At 58.7% G+C, this 25203-nt stretch overlaps 1 protein-coding gene across 1 annotated transcript; it reads left to right on the top strand.

Annotated features, from left to right (window-relative positions):
- The first annotated feature begins 1402 nt into the window (after window positions 1-1402).
- LOC103168209 (asparagine synthetase [glutamine-hydrolyzing]-like) lies at window positions 1403-22489 on the top strand. The gene is given in 14 exon segments (XM_029070160.1): window positions 1403-1430; window positions 9376-9631; window positions 12259-12294; window positions 12296-12403; window positions 12405-12499; window positions 14722-14732; window positions 15300-15441; window positions 16640-16764; window positions 18280-18407; window positions 18919-18994; window positions 18997-19032; window positions 19965-19976; window positions 20774-20880; window positions 22385-22489. Coding segments are annotated over 13 exon segments (1230 nt in total). The 5' UTR covers window positions 1403-1430; window positions 9376-9382.
- The last annotated feature ends 2714 nt before the right edge of the window (window positions 22490-25203 follow it).

Raw genomic sequence — 25203 nt, forward strand, 5'->3', positions numbered from 1 at the left:
ACCACCGTTATTATTATGATAAATAAATAACGATAATAACACTAATAACGACGGTATTCGTTCAGCGCTCACTGTGGGCCAGGCACCGTCCGAAGCGCGGGGGGAGACACGGGCAGAGGACAGCCATCCAAAGGAGCAGCGCGGCTCAGTGGAAAGAGCCTGCGCTCGGGAGGCAGGGATCATGAGTTCTAATCCCGGCCCCGCCGCCCGTCCGCCGCGTGACCCGGCGAGCCACTTCACTTCTCTGGGCTCCGTTTCCTCCCCCGTAAAACGGGGACGGAGGCCGTGACGGGGGACGACCCGACGGCCTGGTATCCCCTGCAGCGCTTAGCGCAGGGCTCGGCGCCCAGCGAGCGCTTAACCGATGCCAACGTTATCATCATTGCGGTTATCGTTAAGCAGCGTGGTTCGGTGGCAAGAGCCCGGGCTTCGGGGTCCGGGGTCATGAGTTCGAATCCCGCCTCCGCCCCTCGTCAGCCGCGGGACCGTGGGCGAGTCGCTTCCCTTCCCGGTGCCTCGGCGACCTCCTCTGTCAAACGGGGACGAAGGCCGTGGGCCCCGCGTGGGACCACCCGATCCCCCCGTGTCTCCCCCGGCGCTCAGAACGGGGCTCGGCACATAGTGAGCGCTTAACAGATACCGACGTTATTACGATTATTACGATTATTATTAATAATCCCGCCTCCGCCGTTCGTCATCCGTCCGTCCTCGGGCAAGTCGCTTCCCTTCCCGGTGCCTCGGCGACCTCATCTGGAAAACGGGGACGAAGACCGTGAGCCCCACGGGGGGCGACCCGACGACCCGGTATCCCCCCAGCGCCCAGAGCAGGGCTCGGCCCACAGTCGGCGCTTAACGAATAGTCCCGTTATGAAACGGGGCTGAACTGAACGCCGGCAGCCGGGAGGGGGAAAGGGAAGGGGCTCCCACCCCCGCTTCCCATTCTCACGCCTGGGGGGCGGGGGGAGGGAAGGGGAGGGAAAGGACCCCCCTTTCCCTCCCCAGCCCCCCCCCCACGCTGGGGGGGAGGGGAAGGACCGGCCCCCCGCGATGCGGGGGAGGGGAAGGACCGGACACCCCCCCAAGATGGGGGGGAGGGGAAGGACCGGCCCCCCACGCTGGGGGGGGAGGGAGGGGACCCCCCCCATCCATCCCCAGCCCCCCCCATCCATCCATCCATCCCCAGCCCCCCCCCCCAGGCCGGGGGGAAGGGCAGGACCCCCCCCCCCCGCCCCTTCCCCTCCTGACCACGTGGAGGGGGAGGGCAGGCCCCCCCACCGACCCCTCCCTCTTGGCCGCGTTGCGGGGGAGGGGCCCCCCCAATCGGGGGGAGGGGCGGGAGCACGTGGTGCGGAGGGGGAGGAGGAGGAGGAGGAAGGAGGAAGGAGGAGGAGGAGGAGCAGGCCCAGGCGGAGGAGGAGGAGGAGGAGCAGGTAGGGGGTCGGGGGTGCGGGGGACCCCCCGATTTCGGGCGGGGGGGGGGTGGGGGGCTCCCCGGGCTCCCCTTCCGGGGCGGAGCCGGGCCCCCTCGGAACACGTGGCGCCCCTTCCCCTCCCCCCCCCCCCCCGCTCCCTCCATCCCCGCCTCTGTACTGAGCGCCGGCCCCCTTCCCCCCCCGGGAAACTGAGGCCCCGGGCCGTCCGGGTGTCCCCGGGGCCCCGGCGCTCAGTACGGCGCATGAGAGCGGTCCGGACGCCCCCGGGCCCCGGCCCCACGTGGGGCTCGTCGCCGCCCATCCCCCCCCCTCCCCCACCCTTGGCGCCGGGGAGGAAACTGAGGCCCGGGCAGCGGCGATCTTCACGGTGCCGCTTGGGAAGCGCCTACTACATTCCCGGCAGCGTACCGAGCGCCGAGCTAGGTGCGAAGGCCTGGGCCGGACCCGTCCCCGCCCCCGGGGCGGGGGGCTCACACTCCTCACCCCCGTTTTGGACAGAAGAGGAGACGAGGCCCAGGGACTGGTGTCGGTTAGGCGCTTCCTACGTAGCCGGCACTGTACGGAGCGCTGGAGTGCATAGGAAGGAATGGGGTCGGTCCCGGCCCCCGCCCCCCGGGGGGCTCACACGCTTCACCCCCATCTTGCGCAGACGAGGACACCGAGGCCCAGGGAGTGGTGTCGGTCAGCGCTTACTACGTACCCGGCACCGTACTGAGCGCCGGGACAGACGCAAACTAATGGGGTCGGACCCGGCCCCCCTCCCCCGGGCGGCAACGCTTCGCCCCATTTGCTACAGGTGAGGAAACTGAGGCCCGGGGCACAGTAATCGTCACTGTGGCCTTTGTTGAGCGCTTACGACGTGCCCGGCCCTGTACTGAGCGCCGGGACAGACACAAACTAATGGGGTCGGACCCGGTCCCCGTCCCCCGGGGGGCTCACACGCTTCGCTCCCATTGTTTACAGGTGAGGAAACTGAGGCCCGGAGAACAGTAATCGTCACTGTGGCCTTTGTTGAGCGCTTACGACGTGCCCGACACTGTGCTGAGCGCCGGGACAGACACAAGTCAATGGGGTCGGACCCGGTCCCCGCCCCCCGGGGGGCTCACACTCTTCACTCCCGTTTTGTGCCGATGAGGAGACCCAGGCCCAGGGAGTGGTGTCGGTTAAGCGCTTCCTATGTGCCCGGCACTGTACTGAGCGCCGGGACAGACCCACAGGAATGGGGTCGGACCCGGTCCCCGCCCCCCGGGGGGGCTCACACGCTTCACCCCCATTTGCTACAGGTGAGGAAACTGAGGCCCGGGGAACAGTAATCGTAACTGTGGCCTTTGTTGAGCGCTCACTACGTGCCCGACACTGTACTGAGCGCCGGGACAGACACAAGTCGATCGGGTCGGACCCTGTCCCGGTCCCCCGTGGGGCTCGCAATCTTAATTCCCATTTTTTTTACAGGTGAGGGAACTGAGGCCCAGAGAATAATATCAATGATTGTGGCATTCGCTTAGTACCTGCTACGTCCCCGATACTGTACTGAGCGCTGGGGTAGGCGCAAGGTCATCGGGTCTGACCCGGTCCCTGGCCCCCGTGGGGCTCACACTCTTCGTCCCCAGATGAGGGAACCGAGGCACAGAAAATAATATTCATTTGGTCGCATTTAATAATAATAATAATAATCATGATAATGATAATGTCGGTATCTGTTAAGCGCTTACTATGTGCCGAGCGCTGTTCTAAGCGCAGGGGCTAGACGCAGGGTCATCAGGTGGTCCCACGTGGGGCTCACAGTCTCCACCCCCGTTTTCCAGATGAGGGAACTGAGGCCCCGAGAAGTGAAGCGACTAGCCCACGGTCACACAGCTAAGTGGCGGAGCTGGGATCGAACCCACGACCTCTGACTCCCAAGCCCGGGCTCTTGCCACTGAGCCACGCTGAGCGCTTACTGTGTGCAGAGCACTGTACTAAGCGCTTGGAAGGGACAGTTCAGCAACGGATAGAGACGATCTCTGCCCAACCATGTGCTCACGGCCTCGAAGGAGGGAGAGAGACAATAATAATAGTAATAATAATAATTACTATGCTATTTGTTAAGCGCTTACCATGTGCCGGGCTCCGTCGGACCGTGTCCGACCCGACGATCTTCTGTCCGCCCCAGTGCTTAGAACGGTGCCTGGCACATAGTAAGCGCTTAACGGATATCATGATTATTAATTATCATTATATCTAATTATCGATACGTGATCTCGGTCTCCCCCTCTGGACTCTAAGGTTGTTGTGGGCAGGGAGCGTGTCTGTTTATTGTTGTAGTGGAGTCTCCCAAGCGCTTAGTATAGTGCTCTGCACGCGGTGAGCGCTCGATAAATGCCACTGATGGCTCGATTAGAGGAGACGTGACTGCAGAAGGGCTTGGAAGACGGGGACGGAGAAGCAGCGTGGCCTAGTGGGCAGAGCCGGGCCCGGGAGTCCGAAGGACCCGGGTTCTAATGCCGCCTCTGCCCCTTCTCTGCTGGGTGACCTTGGGCCGGTCACTTCACTTCTCTGGTCCTCAGCTCCCTCGTCTGTCAAACGGGGATGAAAACCGGGAGCCTCACGCGGGACAGCCCGATGACCCTGTGTCTCCCCCAGCGCTTAGGACGGTGCTGGGCACGTAGCGGGCGCTTAACAAATACCGACATCGTTGTTATTCTTACTTCTCTGTGAATCAGCTGTAAAATGGGGGATGGAGACCGTGAGCCCCACGTGGGACAGGGACCGGGACCCGCCTGATCAGCTACATTGGTGGAAACGTGTTTATTGAACCCCGACTGTGCACACGGCGCTGTACTAAACGTCCGGGCGAAGCCGGGAGAATAAACTGATGAATTCCCTGCCCACGGGGAGTTTAGAGTGTAGAGGGGCTTGCTTGTAACCCGCCGCGATGATTGCATCAGCGGCCTCCTCTCGGATCTCCCTCCCTCCTGCCTCTCCCCGCTCCGGTCCCTTCTTCATTCCAGCGGGGCTCCGTGGAAAGAGGCCGGGCTTGGGAGTCAGAGGTCGTGGGTTCGAATCCCGGCTCTGTCAGCTGTGTGACTTCGGGCCGGTCGCTTCACTTCTCTGGGCCTCAGTGACCCCATCTGTCAAATGGGGATGAAGACTGGGAACCTCACGTGGGACAACCTGATCACCTTGTATCCTCTCCACCGCTTAGAACAGTGCTTTGCACATAGTAAGCGCTTAACAAATGCCATCATATATATATATATAGGGAGTCAGAGGTCATGGGTTTGAATCACAGCTCCACCACCTGTCAGCTGGGTGACTTTGGGCAAGTCACTTCACTTCTCTGTGCCTCAGTGACCTCCTCTGGAAAATGGGAGTTAAGACTGTGGGACCACCTGAGGACCCTGTATCTCCCCCAGTGCTTAGAACAGTGCTTGGCACATGGGAAGCGCTTAACAAATACCAACATTATTATTATTATTATTATTATTAGTGGTCTGTTGAATGTGAAGAGGGAGGGGGGTAAGCGAGAGAGAGTGAATGGGGGGTGTTAGAGAAGCAAAGCGTGCGAGCCGGGGTGCACTGGGAGGGGAGCCAGGATGGGTGGAGGGAGGGAGGGGATTGATTAGTTCATTCAATCCTTTACTGAGCACTTACCGTGTGCGGGGCAGAGAAGCAGCACGGCTCAGTGGAAAGAGGCCGGGCTCGGGAGCCAGAGGTCATGGGTTCGAATGCCGGCTCTGCCCCTTGTCAGCCGGGTGACTGTGGGCGAGCCACTTCACTTCTCTGGGCCTCAGTTCCCTCATCTGGAAAATGGGGATGAAGACCGTGAGCCCCACGTGGGACCACCCGATGACCCTGGATCTCCCCCAGCGCTTGGAACAGTGCCCGGCGCCGAGTAAGCGCTTCACAGATACCAACATCGTTATTATTACTAAGCGCTCGGGAGAGTGCGGTAGCGTAATAAAGAGGCATTTCCAGCCCACAAGGAGCTGACGGTCTAGAGGGGGAGACAGACGTGAATAGAAATCAATAAATGGCGGATCTGGAATTCGGTACGTCATGTCCTTAGACTAAATCCGGAGAGCCGGGGAGGGGAAGGCCGGGGCCAGCCGGGAGGGGAGGGATTTGCACTCGGGATCCCCGCCCTCACCCGCCCCCCGGGCCCTGAGAGACTGCCCAGGTGGCCCCGGCCCCTGGCCCACGTAACCCAGCCGGCAACCTGGGACTGGCCGCGCTTCTTCCCGCTGCCCGGTCCGGGCCCGGCCAGGAGGACCCAGGTTCGAATCCCGGCTCTGCCGCCTGTCTGCTGTGTGACCTCGGGCAAGTCGCTTCACTTCTCTCTGCCTCAGTTCCCTCTGCTGGAAAAGGGGCGGGTGGAGACCGCGAGCCCCACGTGGGACAGGGATTGGGTCCAACCCCATTTGCTTGTACCCACCCCAGCGCTTAGTGCAGTGCCTGGCACATAGCGAGCGCTTAACGAGTACCACAGTTAATGATCATAATAATGTTGGTATTTGTTAAGCGCTTCCTCTGTGCAGAGCACTGTTCTAAGCGCTGGGGGAGACACAGGGGGATCAGGTCGTCCCAAGTGGGGCTCACGGTCTTCATCCCTATTTTCCAGATGAGGTTACCGAGGCCCAGAGAAGTGAAGCGACTCGCCCCCAGTCACACAGCTGGCAAGTGGCAGAGGCGGGATTCGAACCCATGACCTCTGGCTCCCAAGCCCGGGCTCTTTCCACTGAGCCACGCTGCTCACTCTTATTATTAGTAGTAATAAACAGAAGCAGAGAAGGTGTCCCGATTCCGAAGCCGGGACCGTCTCCCGGAAGAGGAGGACGCACAAGGCGGGGCTTTTCACGGCTCTTCTTTCCTGACTCTCTCTGTTCTCACCGAAGGAGCCAGGGGCGGGAGTAGAGTGAGCGTCGGTGAATCAGCAGGCGGGGATCCGGGGAAGCAGCGTGGCTCAGCGGAAAGAGCCCGGGCTTGGGAGTCAGAGGTCACGGGTTCGAATCCCGACTCTGCCACTTGCCAGCTGTGTGACCGTGGGCGAGTCGCTTCGCTTCTCTGGGCCTCCGTTACCTCGTCTGTAAAATGGGGATGAAGACCGTGAGCCCCACGGGGGACCACCCGATTCCCCCGTGTCTACCCCAGCGCTGAGAACAGTGCTCGGCACATAGTGAGCGCTTAACAAATACCAACGTTATTTTTATTATTACATCCCCATTTTACTGACGAGGTCACTGAGGCACAGAGAGGGTAAGCGACTTGCCCAAAGTCACAGAGCTGACAGGCGGCGGAGCTGATAGGACGCGCTCAATAAATACCTCTGAATCAACTCGAGGAAGCGGATATGTGCGTTTGAAGGCGCGTGGGACCTCCGAGAGGGGTCACCTTACCTGACTCCTAATAATTTTAGTACTTCAACCATTTTCGGCACCGGGGTAGATACAGGTTCATTCAATTGTATATATTGAGCACTTACGGGGTGCAGGGCACTGTACTGAGCTCCTGGGAGAGTCCACGGTGACAGGTCGGTAGATACGATTCCCGTCCACCAAATTCCAGACGGACTCACATTTCCAAACAGCGTCTGTAGCCGCAATGGCTTGTCAGATTTCCCGTCGGGACTCGCTGTGAGGTTGGTCGCCTTTGAAATGCGAATAAAATACCCTCCGTGGCTCCCGCGCCAACTCGTAACTTGCCGCCGACGGTATCCGTTAAGCGCTTACCGCGCGTCGAGCGCTGTCCTAAGCGCCGGGGTAGAGCCGGGCTGATGGGGTCGGACACCGTCCCTGGCCCCCGCGGGGCTCACCGCCTTCGTCCCCGTTTTACAGCCGAGGTCACTGAGGCCCGGAGAGGTGCGGCAATAATAATCAGAATTAATCACGGTATTTGTTAAGCGCTTACTCTGTAAAATGCGAGCAGATCGGGTTGGACCCAGGCCCCGTCCCGCGTGGGGCTCGTCCCCATTTTACGGATGAGGTCACTGAGGCCCGGAGAAGTGCGGTGATAATAACGAAAATGAATCATGGTATCGGTTAAGCGCCTGCTACGTCGAGACGAGCTCCTCAGGCTGGACGCCGTCCCTGTCCCACGTGGGGCTCACGGTCTTCGTCCCCATGTTACAGATGAGGTCACTGAGGCACAGTAGTAATAATAATAATAATTAAGGTTTTTGTTAAGCACTCATTATGTCACTATGAGCTAATTAGGCTGGACCCAGTCCCCGTCCCACTTCATCCCCATATTACAGATGAGGTCGCTGAGGCCCAGAGAGGTGCAGTAATAATAATAATAAGTAATTATGGTATTTGTTAAGCACTTACTATATCAATATGAGCTAATTAGGCTGGACCCAGTCCCTGTCCCACTTCATCCCCATATTACAGATGAGGTCGCTGAGGCCCAGAGAAGTGCAGTAATAATAATAATAATAATAATTATGGTATTCGTTAAGCACTCTCATTATGTCGAAACGAGCTAATTAGGGTGGACACAGTCCCCCGTCCCACTTGGGGCTCCCAGTCTTCATCCCCATATTACAGGTGAGGTCACTGAGACCCAGAGAAGTGCAGTAATAATAATAATGATTAATCATGGTATTTGTTAAGCACTTATTGTGTCGAAACGAGCTAATTAGTTTGGACGCAGTCCCCGTCCCACTTGGGGCTCACAGTCTTCATCCCTGTATTACAGGTGAGGTCACTGAGGTCCGGAGAAGTGCAGTAATAATAATAATAATAATGATTAATCACGGTATTCGTTAAGCGCTTATTATGTCGAAACGAGCAAATTAGTTTGGGACACAGTCCCTGTGTCACTTGGGGCTCACAGTCTTCATCCCCATATTACAGGTGAGGTCACTGAGGCCCGGAGAAGTGCAGTAATAATAATAATAATTAATTACGATATTGGTTAAGCACTTTCTTAAGCACTTTCTCTGTTGATACAAGCTAATTAGGTTGGACGCAGTTCCCCGCCCCACTTGGGGCTCGAGTCTTCATTCCCATATTACGGGTGAGGCCCAAAGAAGTGAAGCGATAATAATAATAGTAACGACCGTCTCTTATCTGGTACCGATCTGTCCATTCCAAGCGCTTAGTACAGTGCTCTGCACATAGTAAGCGCTCAATAAATACTATCGAATGAACGAATGAATGATCGTAGTATTTAAGTGCTTACTATGTGTCAGTCACTATACCAAGTGCTGGGGTGAATACGCCTAGTCCAGTGCCCGGCACGGAATAAACGCTTAACCGATGCCTTTATTATTATTGCAAGCCAAGTGACTTGCCAAACAGACGAGCGGCAGGGCGGGGATTAGAACCCAGATCCTCGTGACTCCCAGGCCCGGGCTCCACCCACTAGGCCGTCCTCTATGCCAACTCTTCCCTGGAAGAATTCCGGTTGGAAAGGCCCCCGGAGGGCTCGGGTCAAGCGCTTAGCCCAGCGCTCTGCCCGTCGTGAGCGCTCAGTAAATACTATCGAATGAATAGTATTTCTAGAGAAGCAGCGTGGCTCAGTGGAAAGAGCACGGGCTTCGGAGTCAGAGGTCATGGGTCCGAATCCCGGCTCGGCCACTCGTCAGCCGTGTGACCGTGGGCGAGTCACTTCACTTCTCGGTGCCTCAGTTCCCTCATCTGTAAAATGGGGATGAAGACCGGGAGCCCCATGCGGGACAACCCGATTCCCCCGTGTCTCCCCCCAGCGCTTAGAACGGTGCTCGGCACATAGTAAGCGCTTAACAGATACCAGCATCATTATTATTATTAATGAATGAACTCGGTCTTCCCGCCCTCCGCCCAGAGCTCAGTCCGGCGCCCCGCACCCGGGCAGACCCGGGCGGGCCTCTGTTGCCGCACCCTCCGTCCCGAGCGCTTAGCAGGGCGCCGCGCACGCGGCGAGCGCTCAGTAAACGCCGCGGGCCGCCCTCTGGGTGGGCGGCGCCCGTCCGCGGCTGCAGGTCGACCATGTGTGGCATCTGGGCGCTGTTCGGGAGCGACGAGTGCCTGTCGGTGCAGTGTCTGAGCGCCATGAAGATCGCTCACCGCGGGCCGGACGCCTTCCGCTTCGAGAACGTCAACGGCTTCACCAACTGCTGCTTCGGCTTCCACCGGCTGGCCGTGGTTGACCAGCTGTACGGGATGCAGCCCATTCGCGTCAAGAAGTTCCCTTACCTGTGGCTCTGCTACAACGGCGAAATCTACAACCACAGACAGGTAGGGGCGGACGCCCGTTTCCCGTCAGGCCGCGGGGACCGTCGACCCAGCGCTGCCAGCGGGCGGGACGCCGGCCACGCCAACCTCGTCGGGGGGGGGGGGGGGGGGGGGCGGGTCTGTTGTCGGAATAATAACGATGCTGGTATTTGTTGAGCCGCTACACCGTGTGCGAGCGCCGTTCTAAGCGCTGGGGGAGATCCGGGGTCATCGGGTCGTCCCGCGTGAGGCTCACGGTCTTCATCCCCGTTTTACAGACGAGGGCGCTGAGGCCCAGTGAAGCGACTGGCCCACGGTCACCCAGCTGACAGGAGGCAGAGCCGGGCTTCGAACCCGTGACCTCTGACTCCCAAGCCCGGGCTCTTGCCACTGAGCCGCGCCGCCTCTCTCCCAAGCGCTTAGTACGCTGCTCTGCGCACGTAAGGGCTTAATAAATACCACCGACCGATTGACGGTAATAATAATGATAGCGGAATCTGTTATGGGCCAGCACTGTGCTAAGCGCCGAGGTAGATGGGAGATAATCGGGTTGGACGCAGCCCTGTCCCCGTGGGGCTCCCAGGCTTAATCCCCGTCGTTCTTTCCAAGCGTCCGGCGCTCTGCGCGCAGTAAGCGCTCAATGTGCACGACCGAATGAAATTTGACGGATGAGGGAACGGAGGCCCGGAGAAGGAAGTGACTGGCCCAAGGTCACCCAGCAGACTAGAGGCGGAGCCGGGATTAGAACCCAGGTCCTTCTGACTCCCAGGCCCGGGCTCCATCCAATGGGCCATTCATTCATTCATTCATTCATTCATTCATTCAATAGTATTCGTTGAGCGCTTACTAGGCGCAGAGCCCCGGACCGAGCGCTCGGAGCGAACGAGTCGGCGGCAGATAGAGACGGTCCCCGCCGTCCGACGGGCTCCCGGTCCGATCGGGGGAGACGGACGGACGAGAACGACGGCGACGGACAGAGTCGAGGGGAAGGACGTCTCGTAAAAACGATGGCGGCCGAATGGAATCTGAGGCGATGGTACGTCTCATTAACAGAATAAGTAGGGTGATGAAAATATATACGGTCGAGCGGACGAGTGCGGCGCCGAGGGGACGGGAAGGGACGGGGGGAGGAGCGGAGGGAGATGGGGGAAGCTGCTTCTCACTTGTGAAAGTACAGGAGAGTTACGGGCACGATTCCTGTCCTCAGCGAGCTCAGTCTCAACGCTCAGGTACGGTGCTTGGGACATAGTGAAGCCCTCAACAAAATGCCATCTTAATTATTGCAGGACGGGGGAGCGTCTCGTTGTCAATCAATCAGTCAGTCGTATTTCTTGAGCACTTACCGTGGGCAGAATGTCGTACTAAGCGCTTGGGAGAATCCAACGGAGCACTATGAAGGACACCTTCCCCCGTCCGCAACGAGCTTACTGGTCTGGACGGAGAGACGGGCATTAGTAGCAGTAAGTTAGAGATGTACAGAAGGCAGTGAGTTAAATATCAGTTGATTTATTCACAATTATTCACCGCCGCCTCCCAGCCCCACACCCACCCGGTGCCCAGATCTGTCATCTGTTGATTCGTATAGAAGCAGCGGGGGCTAGCGCCTCGAGCCCGGGCCTGGGAGTCGGAAGGTCACGGGTTCTAATCCCGGCCCTGCCACTTGACGGCTTGCGTGACGGTGGGCGAGTCACTTCACTTCTGTGGCTCGGTACCCTCATCTGGAAAATGGGGACGGAGACTGTGAGCCCCACGTGGGACGAGCTGATGACCCTGCATCTCCCCCAGCGCTTAGAACGGTGCTTCTGCACAGAGTAAGCGCTTAACAGATTCCAACGTCATCATTATTCTTATTATTCCCCTCCCCAGCGCTTAGAACAGTTTGGCACGTAGTAAGTATTTTGGCACATCTGGAAAAATGGGGATGGAGACCGCCAGCCTCACCGTGGGCCGGGGATGGGGGTCCAACCCCGATTTGCCTCTATCCGCCCCAGCGCTTAGAACAGTGCCTGGCGCAAAGTGAGCGCTTAAACGAATGCCGTTATTCTAGTAACTGCTTAACGAACACGATAATAATAATTATTATTATCATCATGGATGTCGGTCTCCGCTCTAGACCTTACGCTCGCTGTGAGCAGGGTGTGTGTCTGTTTATTGTTACGATAATAATAATGATGTTGGTGTTTGTTAAGCGCTTACTACGTGCGGGGCACTGGTCTAGAGCACTGGGGGAGATAGGGCCGGAATGAGGTCGTCCACGTGAGGCTCCCAGTCTTCGGTCCCATTTTCCGGATGAGGTCACCGAGGCCCAGAGAAGTGAAAGTGACTCGCCCCCGGTCACGCCGGCTGACGAGTGGCTAGAGCCGGGATTCGAACCCCACGACCCCCTGACTCCCGAGTCGGGGCTCTTTCCACCCGAGGCCACGCTGCTTTCCCTGGGCTCGGTCCGGTGCTCTCGCCAGGGGCCCGGTCCGGTGCTCCGCAGCAAATGAACGCCCGCTAGATGCGATTGAATCATTGTTCAGGCGTATTGAGCGCTCAACCGCCGCGCGGGGCCGCCGGGGAGAGGACGGCTCGGCCCTAAAGAGGCGACGATCCCCGCCGGCTGGCAGAGCCCCCCCCCGGCTTCTCCGCTCCATCTTTCCGTGTCGTAGCTGCAGGAGCACTTCGGCTTCGAGTGCCAGACGCCTGGTGGACGGCGAGGGTCCATCCTGCCACCTGTACGCCCGAGGCGGGGCGGAGCGGACGGCCGCCTTGCTGGACGGGGTCTTCGCCTTCGTGCTGCTGGACACGGCCAACGCAAGCTCCCCTCCTCGGCCGGGACGCCTTCGGCGTCGCCCCATGTTCCGGCTGCTCACCGACCGACGGCTTCCTGGCCGTGTGCTCCGAGGCAAGGTGCGTCCGGCCTGGGGGACGGAGGCCGCGCGCGGCGGGGCCGGACGGGGTTGGGACACCGGCTGCAGCTTTCTGTAATAACCACGGCCTCCCCGAAGCGCCTACCGTGTACCGGACGCCGTACTGAGCGCCGCGGCGCTGCGGGGCGGATGGGGTTGGGCGCGGGCCCCGTCCCGCGTGGGGCTCGCGGTCTCCGTACCCTTCTGTGAGAAGCGGCGTCGCCCGGGGGCAGGAGCCCGGGCTGCGGAGTCAGAGGACGTGGGTGCGGATGCCGGTCAGCCGGGTGACTTCGGGCGAGTCGCTTCCCGTCTCGGGGCCTCAGTGGTCTCATCTGGAAAATGGGGATGAAGACCGTCGGCCCCCGTGGGACATCCCGACCGCCTCGTGTCCTCCCCGGCGCTTAGAGCGGTGCTCTGCACGTAGTAAGCGCTTAAACGCCGTCATCGTTACCAGGGAACCGAGGCCCAGAGGCGAGAAGCAGCGCGGCCCAGTAGGTGGCGGTCGGCAGGCCGAGGGTCCTAATCTCGGCTCCGCCGCTCGGCCGCTGTGTGACCGCGGGCAAGGCGCTTCACTTCTCTGGGCCTCAGATGCCTCGTCTGGAGAATGGGGAGAGTAAGACTGTGAGCCCCGTGTGGGACAAGCGACGGCGTCCAACCTGATGACCTCGTATCCACCCCAGCGCTTCGAACGGTGCTTGGCATGTAGCGAGCGCTTAACAAATCCCAACATTATTATTATTAAGTGTAGTGACTTGCTCTGACTCCCAGGCCCGGGCTTCTCTCCACCACACGGGGCCGCTCCCCGGCCCCGTATCTACTCCAGCGCTTAGTACAGTGCTCGGTACATAGTAGACGCTGAATGCGGACCCCACGCTTCTTATTGTTTATGACTGTGGGGGGGCGGGGCCTCTCCCCGCTCTCAGTTGACCCAGTTGTGTGGGTGGTGGGGGAGGGTAGGTGGCCTGAGGCCCTGGGGTGGGGCGAGAAGCAGCGCGGCCCTGATGGATGGAGCACAGGCCTGGGACTCTCAGCCCGGCTCCTCCCCTTGGCCACCAACTTCTCGGGTCTCTCATCCGGAAAATGGGAGATTCAATACCTATTTTCTCATTCTGAGCTTAGTAGAGTGCTTTGCTCACAGTAAGCGCTCAATACGTGTGACCGACCGGATGAATGAATGCTGTTTGGACTGTGAGTCCAGTCTGGGACATTATTTTCTCTGTCCTTCTCTCCTCTTTCTCTCTCCCCTTCTCTCTCTCTCTCTGTCACTTCTCTCTTTCCTCTCTCTTCTCTCCTCTTCCTCTGTCTCCTCCCATCTCTCATCCTCTCACCTCTCTCCTCTCTGTCGGTCTCTTCTCTCTTCCTCTCTCTTCTCTTTCTCCTCTCTCTCTCTCTCTCTCTCTCCTTTCTTTCCTCTCTCTTCTCTCCTCACCTCTCTCCTTCTCTCTGTCTCTTCTCTCTTTCCTCTCTCTCCTCTCTCTCTCCGCTCTCTCGCTCTCCTTTCCTCTCGGCCTCTCCTCCTTCTCTACCCTCTGTCTCTTCTCTCTTCCTCTCTCTTCTCTCTCCACTCTTTCCTCTCCTCCCATCTCTCGCCTCTCTTTCCTCTCGCCTCTCTCCTTCTCTATCTCTGTCTCTTCTCTCTTTCCTCTCCTCTCTCCTCTTCCTCTCTCTATCTCTTCTCTCTCCACTCTTTCCTCTCTCCTCACTTCTTTCTCCTCCTCTCTGTCTCTCTCTCTTTCCTCTCTCCTTCCCTTTCTCTCTCTCCTCTTTTCTTTCTCACCTTTCTGTCCTTCTGGCTATCTCTTCTCTTTTCTCTCTCGTCTCTCTCTTCTCTCTCTCACCTCTCTCTCCTTCTCTCTATCTCTGCCTCTTCTCTCTCTCCTCCTCCTCTCTCCTCTTTCTCCTCTCTCATTCTCACTCACTCTCCTTCTCACTCTCTCTCCCCCTCCATTAAGTGCTCACTCTCCGCCAGGCACTGTCCCCAGCACCGGGGTAGCTACGAGCTAATCAGGTTGGACCCAGTCCCTGTCCCACATGGGGTTTCACGCTCTTAATCCCCATTTTACAGATGAGGGAAGTGAGGCCCAGAGAAGTTCAGTGACTTGCCTGAGGTCACCCAGCAGACGAGCGGCAGAGCCGGGATGAGGCCCCTGCCTCCCAGGCCCGGGCTCTAGCCACGCTGCTTCTCTTGTATCTACCCCAGCACTTAGCACAGTGCTGGCACAGAGGGCTAAAATGTACCGCGATTATCATTATAATTATCATCATCATCGTCATCATCCACCTACCTTGCGTTAGCTCTGCGCTTTCTTCTCCGGTCCAAATCATTCATCATCCAACTTGTCCAGGAAGCGTCCCGTGCCCTGCCGGGTCACTGGAGGCTGGCAGTGGTCGGGGGGTGGTCTAGACTGGCAGCTCCTTGCGGGCGGGGAATGTGTCCGTTTATTGTTCTTCTACTCGCCAAGCGCTTAGTACAGTGCTCTGCACGCCCCAGCGCTTAGTAGATACGACCGGCTGTGTCCGGGAGTCCATTTCCCCGGGACAGCTCGACGTTCCCTGGCCAGCCCTTTGGACCGTGAGCTTGTCGTGGGCGGGGATCGTCGCGCCTTATCACCGTATCGTACTTGCCCAAGCGCGTAGTACAGTGCTCGGCGCCCGGTAAGCGCTCAGTAGATACCATCGCATGAATGGAGGAGTGAATGGGAGCGAGGGGAAAGGGAGGAGGGGAGGGAGGGGGGTGTCCGGCGTTGTGACAGACGGCCTTGGCGGCTCCGATGGCCCCCGCAGGTCTGCTGGATCTGAAGCACTCCATGGCGGAGCCCCCAGGGTGGACCCCTTCCCCCCTGGACACTACGAGGTGCTCGACCTGAAGCCCAGCGGAAAGGTGGTCACCGTGGAAACCGTCAAATACCACAGCTCCCGGCACCAGCCCCTCCACACCCGCTATCGGCGCCGGGGACCCTCTGTCCTCAGGTACCTCCTCGCCAGGTCACGGGTTCCAATCCCGGCCCCGCCACTTGCCCGCTGGTGGGATCTTGGGCCGGTCCCTTCACTTCTCTGGGGCCTCGGTGACCTCATGTGGAAATGGGGGTGAAGACTGAGCCCCGCGGGGGACGACCTGATGACCTTGAATCCATCCCACGTAGTAAGCGCTTAACAATACCATCGTCATTACTCCCGGCGCTTAGAACGGTGCTCGGCACATAGTAAGCGCTTAACCAATCCCGTCGTCATTATTATTATTGTTATCCACCCCTCTGGGCCTCAGCGACCTCATCTGTAAAATGGGGATGAAGACTGTGAGCCTCACGTGGGACAACCTGATTCCCCTGTATCTACCCCAGCGCCTAGACCAGCGCTTGGCACATAGTAAGCACTTAATACCACCGTTATTATTATTATTCTTCGATCGTATTTATTGAGCGCTCACCGCGTGCAGAGCACTGTACCGAGCACTTGGAAAGTACAGTTTGGCAACAAATGGAGACCGTCCCTGCCCGCAACAGGCTCACGGTCTAGAAGCGGGGAGACAGGCATCGAAACAAGTAAACGGGTATCATTAGCATCAGTAGAAATAAATAGAATTACAGCTATATGCATAGCATTAATATAAATAAATAGAATTAAAAGTATGTACATTTATACACGATCGTGTCTGCTGACTCAGTCGTTCTCTCCCAAGAGCTCAGTACAGTCCTCTGCACCCAGTAGACCGGAAGCTTCTTTGGTAGGGATCGCGTCTGTTGCTTCTATTTTTCTCTCCCAAGCGCTCAGTACAGCGCTCTGCACACAGACTGGAAGATCCTCGAGGATAGGGATCGTGTCTGCTAATTCTGTTGTACTCTCCCGGGCGCTCGTTACACTGCTCTTCCCATATTAGAGCTTCTCGAGGGCAGAGATAGCGCCTCCTAACTCTCGTACTCTCCCGAGCGCTCGGTACGCTGCTCTGCCCACAGTAGACTGGAAGCTCCTTGAGGGTGGGGGTCGTGTCGGCTCACCGTCGTACCCTCCCCGGCGCTCAGCACGCTGCTCTGCACTCAGTGGACCGGGAGCCTCCTTGAGAGTGGGGGATGGCGTCTGCTTACTGTCGTACTCTCCCCGGCGCTCAGTACAGTGCTGGGTTCGTAGGGGCCTCCCATTCGATCCCATCCGTCGGTCGGTTCTCAGGGTTCGAACCGGAAACGGTGAAGGGCAACATCCGGCTGCTGTTCGAGAATGCCGTTCGGAAGCGCCTGATGACCGAGCGGAGGATCGGCTGCCTCTTGTCAGGTGAGGGCCCCGACTCCAGATATCTTCCTTTGCGGAATTCAGTAGTATTTATTGAGCGCTTACTAGGTGCAGAGCACTGTACTAAGCGCTTGGAATGGACAAATCGGTAACAGATAGAGACGGTCCCCGCCCTTTGCCCCCACCCCCCCGGGGACGGGGACCGTCCCCCCCCCCCCCCCGTCCCCCGGCAGAGCCGGGGAGCCTCCCCGACCTCGCTCATTCCGGCCTCCGTCGGGGCCGAGGAGATCCAGGATGGTGGCTTTCGGGCCCGTCGGCCCTGGAAGCCCATCCCGGGCTTCGCCTTCCCGAAATCCCCGCTCCCTTCCCGGAAGGGGTCTGGAAGCCGTGGTCCTCTCTCCTCACCTTCTGCCGACGTCCGTTCTCCTCTCACATCCCTCCCGGCAGCTGTTTGGGTAGCCTCTTGTCGTCCACTCTTCACGCATCCCGCCCGGCGGCTGGCATCCTGCCGGCATCCATTCCTCCGTCGTGTCCTTCCCGACAGCGGCTTGGTTATCCCGCTTTTTTCATTCAATAGTATTTATTGAGCGCCTACTACGTGCAGAGCACTGGACCGAGCGCTTGGAACGGACAAATCGGAAACAGATAGAGACGGTCCCCGCCCTTCGACGGGCTCACGGTCCGATCGGGGGAGACGGACGGACGAGAACGATGGCGATGGATAGAATCGAGGGGATGGACGTCTCGTTAAAACGATAGCAGATGAATAGAATCGAGGCGATGGACATCTCGTTAAGATAAATAGGGTGATGAAGATCTATACGGTCGAGCGGACGAGTACGGCGCCGAGGGGATGGGACGGGAGAGGGGGAGGAGCGGAGGGAAAGCGGGGAGAAGAGGGTTTAGCCGCGGAGAGGTGAAGGGGGGGTAGACGGAGCGGAGGAGAAGGGAGCTCAGCGTGGGAAGGCCTCTCGGAGGAGGTTGAGCTCCTAAGTACGGTTTTGCAAGAGGGGAAGAGAATGAGTTCGGCGGAGGCGAGGAGGGAGGGCCGTTCCCGGGAGCGCGGGAGGACGCGGCCCGGGGGTCGACGGCGGGACGGGCGAGGAGGGGGGACGGCGAGGGGGCGGGCGGCGGAGAGAGCGGAGCGCGCGGGGGCGGCGGTGGAAAGAGAGAAGGGAGGAGAGGTAGGAGGGGGCGAGGGGATGGACGGCCTCGAGGCCTAGAGTGAGAAGTGTTTCCCATCTCCTCCCACACCCCCGTCCGGCAGCTGCTGGGGTATCCCGCCGTTGACCATCCTCCTCCCACACCCCGTCCGGCAGCTGCTTGGGTGTCCCGCCGTTGTCCGTCCACTTCCCACACCCGTCCGGCAGCTCCTTGGGCGTCCCGCGTTGTCCGTCCTCCTCTCACGCCCTTCCCAACCGCTGGGCCACCGTGCTTGGCCCCTTGCTTCCAGGAGCCAACTTGAGCCCGGCTCGACTCCGCTGCCCGCGGCCCGAGGCCCCACGGTTCCCTTTGCATTTCCCCCGGGGCTGACGGGGCCCCGCCTCTTTCCGGCAGGAGGCTTGGACTCGAGCTTGGTGGCCGCCGTTCTGCTGAAACAGATCAAGGAGCGGAAATTACCGTATCCCTTGCAGACGTTTGCCATCGGCATGGAAGACAGTCCCGACCTGCTGGCAGCCCGGAAGGTCAGTCGGGGTTCCGCCTCTGGTCCTGCCGGGTGACCCCGTGGCCTCCGACCTCCCCGTGGGCCCGTGGGGGGGGGGGGGGGCGACCCCGGGGTTCGGGGTCTTCGGCTCCGGCCCGGTCGATCGTGCCCGGGCGTCGGAAGGACCTGGGTTCCGATCCCGCCTCCGCCGCTTGTCCGCTGGGCGACCTTGGGCCAGTCACTTCACTTCTCTTGGGCCTCAGTTCCCTCGTCGGTTCATTCGGTCGTATTTATTGAGCGCTTACTATGTGCAGAGCGCTGTACTGAGCGCTTGGAATATAGGCTTGGGACCCCGAGCCCCAGGTGGGACAGGGACTGCGTCCGCCCCGATTTGCTTGTATCCGCCCTCCTCCCCCCCCCCGGCACTCAGTACGGTCCCTGGCTCATAGTATTTATTAACCTTATTCCCCGAGCGCTAACTGCGTGCAAAGCGCCGTACTAAGCGCCTAATAGATAGCATAATGATTATTATTCTCCTCCCCCCTCCCCAGGTGGCGTCTCATATCGGGAGCGAGCACCACGAGGTGATATTCGACGCCAAGGAAGGCATCCAAGCCCTGGACGAGGTCATTTTAGCCTGGAGACGTACGACATCACGACAGTGCGTGCGCCGTGGGTAAGGACAACGGACCGGATAACGGCGGACACGGGCGGATTCGTACGGGAACCGGGGGAGCGGGAGAGAGAGCTCAGCTGCAGTCGGTAGCGAAGCGGCACGGGCCTGGCGGCGACAGCCCGGGCTTGGGAATCGGAGGACGTGGCTTCTGATCCCGGCCTCGCCACCTGTCTCCCGTGTGACTTCCGGCGGGTCGCTTCACTTCTCTGGGCCTCAGTCACCTCATCTGGGAAGACGGGGATCAAGACTGAGGTCGCGAGCCCCGGTTCGAACCGACCGGGGCTTTCATTCATTCAGGTAGTACTTATTGGGCGCTTACTATGTGCGGAGCACTGGACTGAGCGCTTGGAATGGACGATTCGGCAACAGATCGAGACCGTCCCTGCCAGTGACGGGGGAGCCGCCGGTGACACGTAGTAGAAGTCGAACCGCACTGTGATGGCCAAGGTTAACGTGGAAAGTTTTTTTTGCTGAGTTTTACCGGCGGGCGAGGGAGTGACGCGTACTCACGTCCTCCCTCCTCTCCGCCGGGGTCCTGGTACCGGTCGCGGGCAAAGGAGCCCCTTCTGCCGACGCTTCGTCTTTCTGTTTCCAATCCACGTGCCGTCGGCGTCCTTCCGGCTTTTATCTACCGGCCTTAGGTGTGGCACCTGGGGCTCCACGTGGCAGTCACGGATCGGTCCAGGCCCGTCCCGGGTAGATCAGGGAGACAAATCCGCCTCCCTCCACCCCCACGGGCCCACACTCACCTGTCTCAGGTAGAGGCCCGTCAGCGCCTTCACCTGTCTCTTCCTTTTTGTTGTTCGCGGGATCACAGACGGTCATTAAGAAAGGCAGCTTGTTAATGATAATAATAATGTTGGTATTTGTGAAGCGCTTACTATGTGCCGAGCACTGTTCTAAGCGCCGGGGGAGGTACAGGGTCATCAGGTGGTCCCACGTAGGGCTCACAGTTTTAATCCCCATTTGACAGATGAGGGAAGTGAGGCACAGAGAAGCGAAGTGACTTGCCCACAGTCACACAGCTGACGAGTGGCTTACTGTGTGCCGAGCACTGTTCTAAGCACTGGGGAGATACGGGGGTAATGAGGTGAGGTCGTCCCACTTGAGCCTCGCAGTCTTCATCCCCATTTTACAGATGAGGGACCGAGGCCCAGAGAAGTGAAGTGGCCTGCCCAAAGTCGCACAGCTGACAGGTGGCGGAGCCGGGGATTCGAACCCATGACCTCTGACTCCCAAGCCCGGGCTCTTTCCGCCGAGCCACGCTGCTTCTCTAGCTTGTCCCCGTGGACAACCTGATTACCTCGTATCCACCCCAGCGCTTCGAAGAGTGCTTGGCACATAGTGCTCAACGAATATTATCATCATGTTAGCGACGGGGCTTTTGGAAAGGTGAAAAATCAGTCCGTCCTATTTGTCGAGCGCTTACTGTGTGCAGAACACTGCCCTAAGCGCTTGGGAAACTACGGTACACTCATTCGGTCCTATTGAGCGCTCACTGTGTGCAGAACACTGCCCTAAGCCCTTGGGAAACTACGGTACATTCATTCGGTCCTATTTATTGAGCGCTTAGCGTGTGCCGAGCATGGGAAAGTCCGATAGAAAAAACAGCCGGCGAGCCGGCCGTGGGCAGGGAAGGCGTCCGTTTCTTGTGGAATCGTCCTCTCCCAAGCGCTTAGCCCAGTGAGCGCTCAATAAATAGGGGGCCGGGCCGGTCTCTCCGCCCCCAGGCATGTACCTGGTGTCGCAGTACATCCGGAAGAACACGGACAGCGTGGTGATCTTCTCCGGCGAGGGCTCCGACGAACTCACGCAAGGCTACATCTACTTCCACAAGGTGAGTCACGGCGGGCGCGGCGAGTGGACGGAGCCCGGGCCCGGGAGTCGGAGGACCTGGGTTCCAAATCGCGTCCAACCCGATCTGCTTCTAGAATGGTATAACGATGGCGGGTGTGAGCGCTTACCTACGGGCGAAGCACTGTTCTAAGCGCTGGGCGGGGATACAGGGTGATGAGGTCGTCCCACGTGGGGCTCACCGTCTTCATCTCCATTTTACAGATGAGGTCACTGGAGGCCCAGCGAAGTGAAGCGACTTACCCAAAGTCACTCGGCTGACAGGCGGCGGAGCCGGGATTAGAATCCGTGACCGCTGACTCCCAAGCTGCTTCTCTGCCCGGCGCTTAGTACGGTGCCTATCAAATACCACAATTATTCATTAGTATTATTTATCGAGCACCTTCTGGATGAAAAGCAGAGCGTGGGAGTTGGCAATCCCGATCCCTGCCCTCGAAGGACTTGCAGTCTCCCGTGTGCGGGATGATTATTTATTCACGATAATGTCCAGCTCCTCGCTCTGGACTGGAAGCTCTTTGAGGGCAGGGAACGTGTCTACCGACCCTGCTCTCCCGAGCGCTTAGTACAGTGCTCCGCACAGAGTAAGCGTTCAGTAAGTACCTTTGCGGATGAGAGCAGTGAACTAAAGGCTTGGGAGAGGTAGTAGGTAATAGATAAGTTCTGTGGTCCTTGCCAGAGCACTGTACTGAGCGCTTGAGCGCGATTGTAGACACAATTCCTACCCTCCTGTGTGCGGAGCATTCATTCAGTCCTATTTATTGAGCGCTTACTGTGTGCAGAGCACTGTACTAAGCGCCTGGGAAAGTACAGTACAGCAATAAAGAGATAAACAGAGAAGCAGCGTGGCTCAGTGGAAAGAGCCCGGGCTCGGGAGTCCGAGGTCATGGGTTCGAATCCCGGCTCTGCCTCTCGTCAGCTGGGTGACCGTGGGCAAGTCACTTCACTTCTCTGGGCCTCAGTGACCTCATCTGTAAAATGGGGATTAACTGTGAGCCTCACGGGGGACAACCTGACGACCCTGTGTCTCCCCCAGCGCTTAGAACAGTGCCCTGCGCATAGTAAGCGCTTAACGAATACCAACATTATTATTATTATTATTATTATTAAAGAGAGAATATCCCTGCCCTCAACACGCTCACAGTCTGGGGTTGGGGGTGAGGGACGTCGGTACAAGTGAACAGCCATCGGTAAATTAAATGAAATGAAGATACGGAGATAAATGCTGTGAGGTGGGGAGAGCAAAGGGAGCGAGTCGGGGGATGGGAGTGGGAGAGCACTGTACCGAGTACTTGGGAGAGCACGATACGAGCTACGCGCCCCGCCCGCTAGAAGCTTCCAGTCTGTTTTTTCTCGGTAAGCCGTTCAGAGGGGATCTGGGGTACGGCTCCTTCCCCGTCGGATCTCCGGCGGGGGGTGGGCCCCGGTGGCCCGGGTAACGGCCGGGGGCTGGGACGGGGGTCCCAGCCCGGCCATCCTGGTTCCCTCAGGCCCCCTCGGCGGAGGCGGCGGCGGAAGAGAGCGAGCGCCTGCTGAAGGAGCTCTACCTGTTCGACGTGCTCCGGGCCGACCGCACCACCGCCGCTCACGGGTAATGTCCGACGCCCCCCCGCCTTCCCCGGCCCCCCCAGGCCCCCCGAGACCCCCGAGACCCCACCCTCTCCCACCGCTGGCACCTTCCTGCCCGGCAGCCCCCCTTTGCCCCAGAAAATACGCCGGCTTCTCTTCCTCCTCCTCCTCTTTTCCCTTCTCACGCTGTCTAGTTAGGAGTCTAGTGCCCGGCACATAGTAAGTGCTGAACAAATGCTATTATAATTCTCCTTCCTCTTCCTCCTCTTTTTCCTTCTTCCACCTCTGCCTCCTTTTTTTCTGTGGTACTTGTTAAGCACTTACTTTATACCAGACACCGTTCTAAGCACCGGGTTAGATACAAGTTAACCAGGTTGGACACGGTCCCGCCCCACTCGGTGCTCGGACTCTTGGTCCCCGTTTTCCAGGTGTGGAAATCGAGGCCCGGTGAAGTGATCTGCCCTGCCCGAGGTCACACCCCGGACAAACGGTGGAGCCGGGACGAGAACCCGGGTCTTTCTGACGCCCGGGCTCTATCAACTAGGCCACACCTCTTCCTCCTCCTCCTCCTCCTCCTCCCTCCCGCCCCACGAGGCAAGGATCATTTGATGAGAACAGAAAACCGAGATCCAGAGAAGAAGCAGCTTGGCATAGTGGCTTGGGAGTCAGAGGTCATGGGTTCCAATCCCGGCTCCGCCACCTGTCTGCTGTGTGACTTTGGGTGAGCCACTTTACCTCTCTGTGCCTCAGTGCCCTCATCTGTAAAATGGAGATGAAGACGTTGAGCCCCACGTGGGACGACCTGCTGACTTTGCATCTCCCCCAGCCCTTAGAACGGTGCTTGGCATCATTATTATTATTATTATCGCTATCATTATTAAGCGACCTCCCCCGAAGCCCCGCAGCGGGCCGGGGCGGAGCCGGGCCCGGAACCCTGGCGTCCTGACCTCCGGCTCCGAGCTCGCCATCTTGCCCAGGTCAGCCTGCATTAGTTTCCTCAAATCCTGTTTGGAAAAGTCTCCCTGAGCTCCTCGGGCCTGAGGGAACGAAGCCTCGGGACCACCCAAGACCCCCAGACCCACGAGACCCTTTCCCGTCGAGGAGAGACAGGGTGGGGCAGTGGCAGGAGCCCGGGTCTGGGAGTCGGAGCCCCTGGATTTTCGGTCCAGCTCCGCCCCGGCCCTCAGTCAGTCAACTGTATTTATTGAGCGCTTACTGTGTGCAGAGCACCATACTGAGCGCTTGGGAGACTACAGTATAACCAACCACTCGTTCAGCCATATTTGAATGCTTGCGGTGGGCAGAGCACTGTACTCAGCGCTCGGGAGACTACGATGTGGCACAGTGAATAGAGCACGGGCCCAGGAGTCAGAAGGTCATGAGTTCTAATCCTGGCTCCGCCATTTGGTTGCTGGGTGAACTTGGGCAAGCCACTTCTCTAGGCCTCGGTGACCTCATCTGGAAAATGGGGATTGAGACCGAGCCCCATGTGAGACCGGGTTTGTGTCCAACCCTCTATGTTTGTATCCATTCCAGCGGTTAGTACGGTGCCTGGCGCATAGTAAGCGCTTTACAGATCCTGACACAGTCCCTTCCCACAAGGAGCTTACAGTCTAGAGAGGGAGACAGACTTGAACAGAAATAGATCTGGGGCCTAAAAACTCCGGGCCTCAGTTTCTTCTTCTGTAAAAGGGGGTGAACACTACCGGCCTCTCCCTTCCTTGCAGGGATATAATGAGGATGAATGAGAGAAGCGATGAAAAAGTGAGGTATAAAATTCCAGGTGTTGTTATCGGTGCAAGTAGAATAATGGTGTTTATTAAGCACCTACTATACGCGAAGGCCTGTACTACGTGCCGGAAGGGAATACGCATGTGGGAGTTGTAAAGGGACATGGCGGGATGGATAGAGCAAGGGTTCGGGGGTCAGAAGGTCACGGGTTCTAATCCCACCTCTGCCTCTTATCTGCTGTGTGACCTTGGGCAAGTCACTTCTCTGGGCCTCAGTTACCGCATCAAGGGGATCGAGACCGAGCCCCATGTGGGACAGGGATTGGGTCCAACCCAAAATGTTCGTATCCACTCCAGAGCTTAGTTCAGCGCCTGGTACACAGTAAGCCCTTAACAAATACCATAATTATTATTATTATCATCATCCCTGATTCTTGTGTCCAAACCCAGGGCGCTGCAGGAGGCAGCGGGTAAGAACTGGGGCAGGGTGGGGATTAGGGAAATAAGCAGATGGCAGTAAAAGATCCCAATAATGGCTGAGCAAAGGTCAAGGGAATTCCTCGTTAATGACCAACTGAGCTGTTGGGGTGGAGGCAACTTGTGCCCATCCAGGGGGGCCCGAGATGATCTCAGCTCTCCGGGCCGGAGAGCGTTAGGCTCAGGGCGGGCAGGATCCAACTCTGGGGTCCGTCGAGTCGGACGGTTGTCCGACCCCGACCGGCACGGCTCCCGGCTGAGGGGCACCCGCCGCGGGAAACCCGTCTTCCCCGGGGACTGGGGGAATCCGTTCCCATGTCCCGAGGGGCCCGGATGGGGCCGTGGACAAATGTCCGTGCTGGCTCCCTGGGGGAGAGGAGAAGGTGAGGGGGAGAGAAAGGAGAGGGTCGGGGAGAGAGAAAGAGGGAGATCGAAGAGGAAAAGGAGAAGGTCAGGAAGGGAGAGAAAGAGGGAGGTCAAAGAGGGAAAGGAGAAGGTCAGGGAGAGAGAGAAAGGGAAGTCAAGAGGGAAAG

This window comes from Ornithorhynchus anatinus, chromosome 8 (genome assembly GCF_004115215.2).
Source record: "Ornithorhynchus anatinus isolate Pmale09 chromosome 8, mOrnAna1.pri.v4, whole genome shotgun sequence".
Lineage (NCBI taxonomy): Eukaryota > Metazoa > Chordata > Mammalia > Monotremata > Ornithorhynchidae > Ornithorhynchus > Ornithorhynchus anatinus.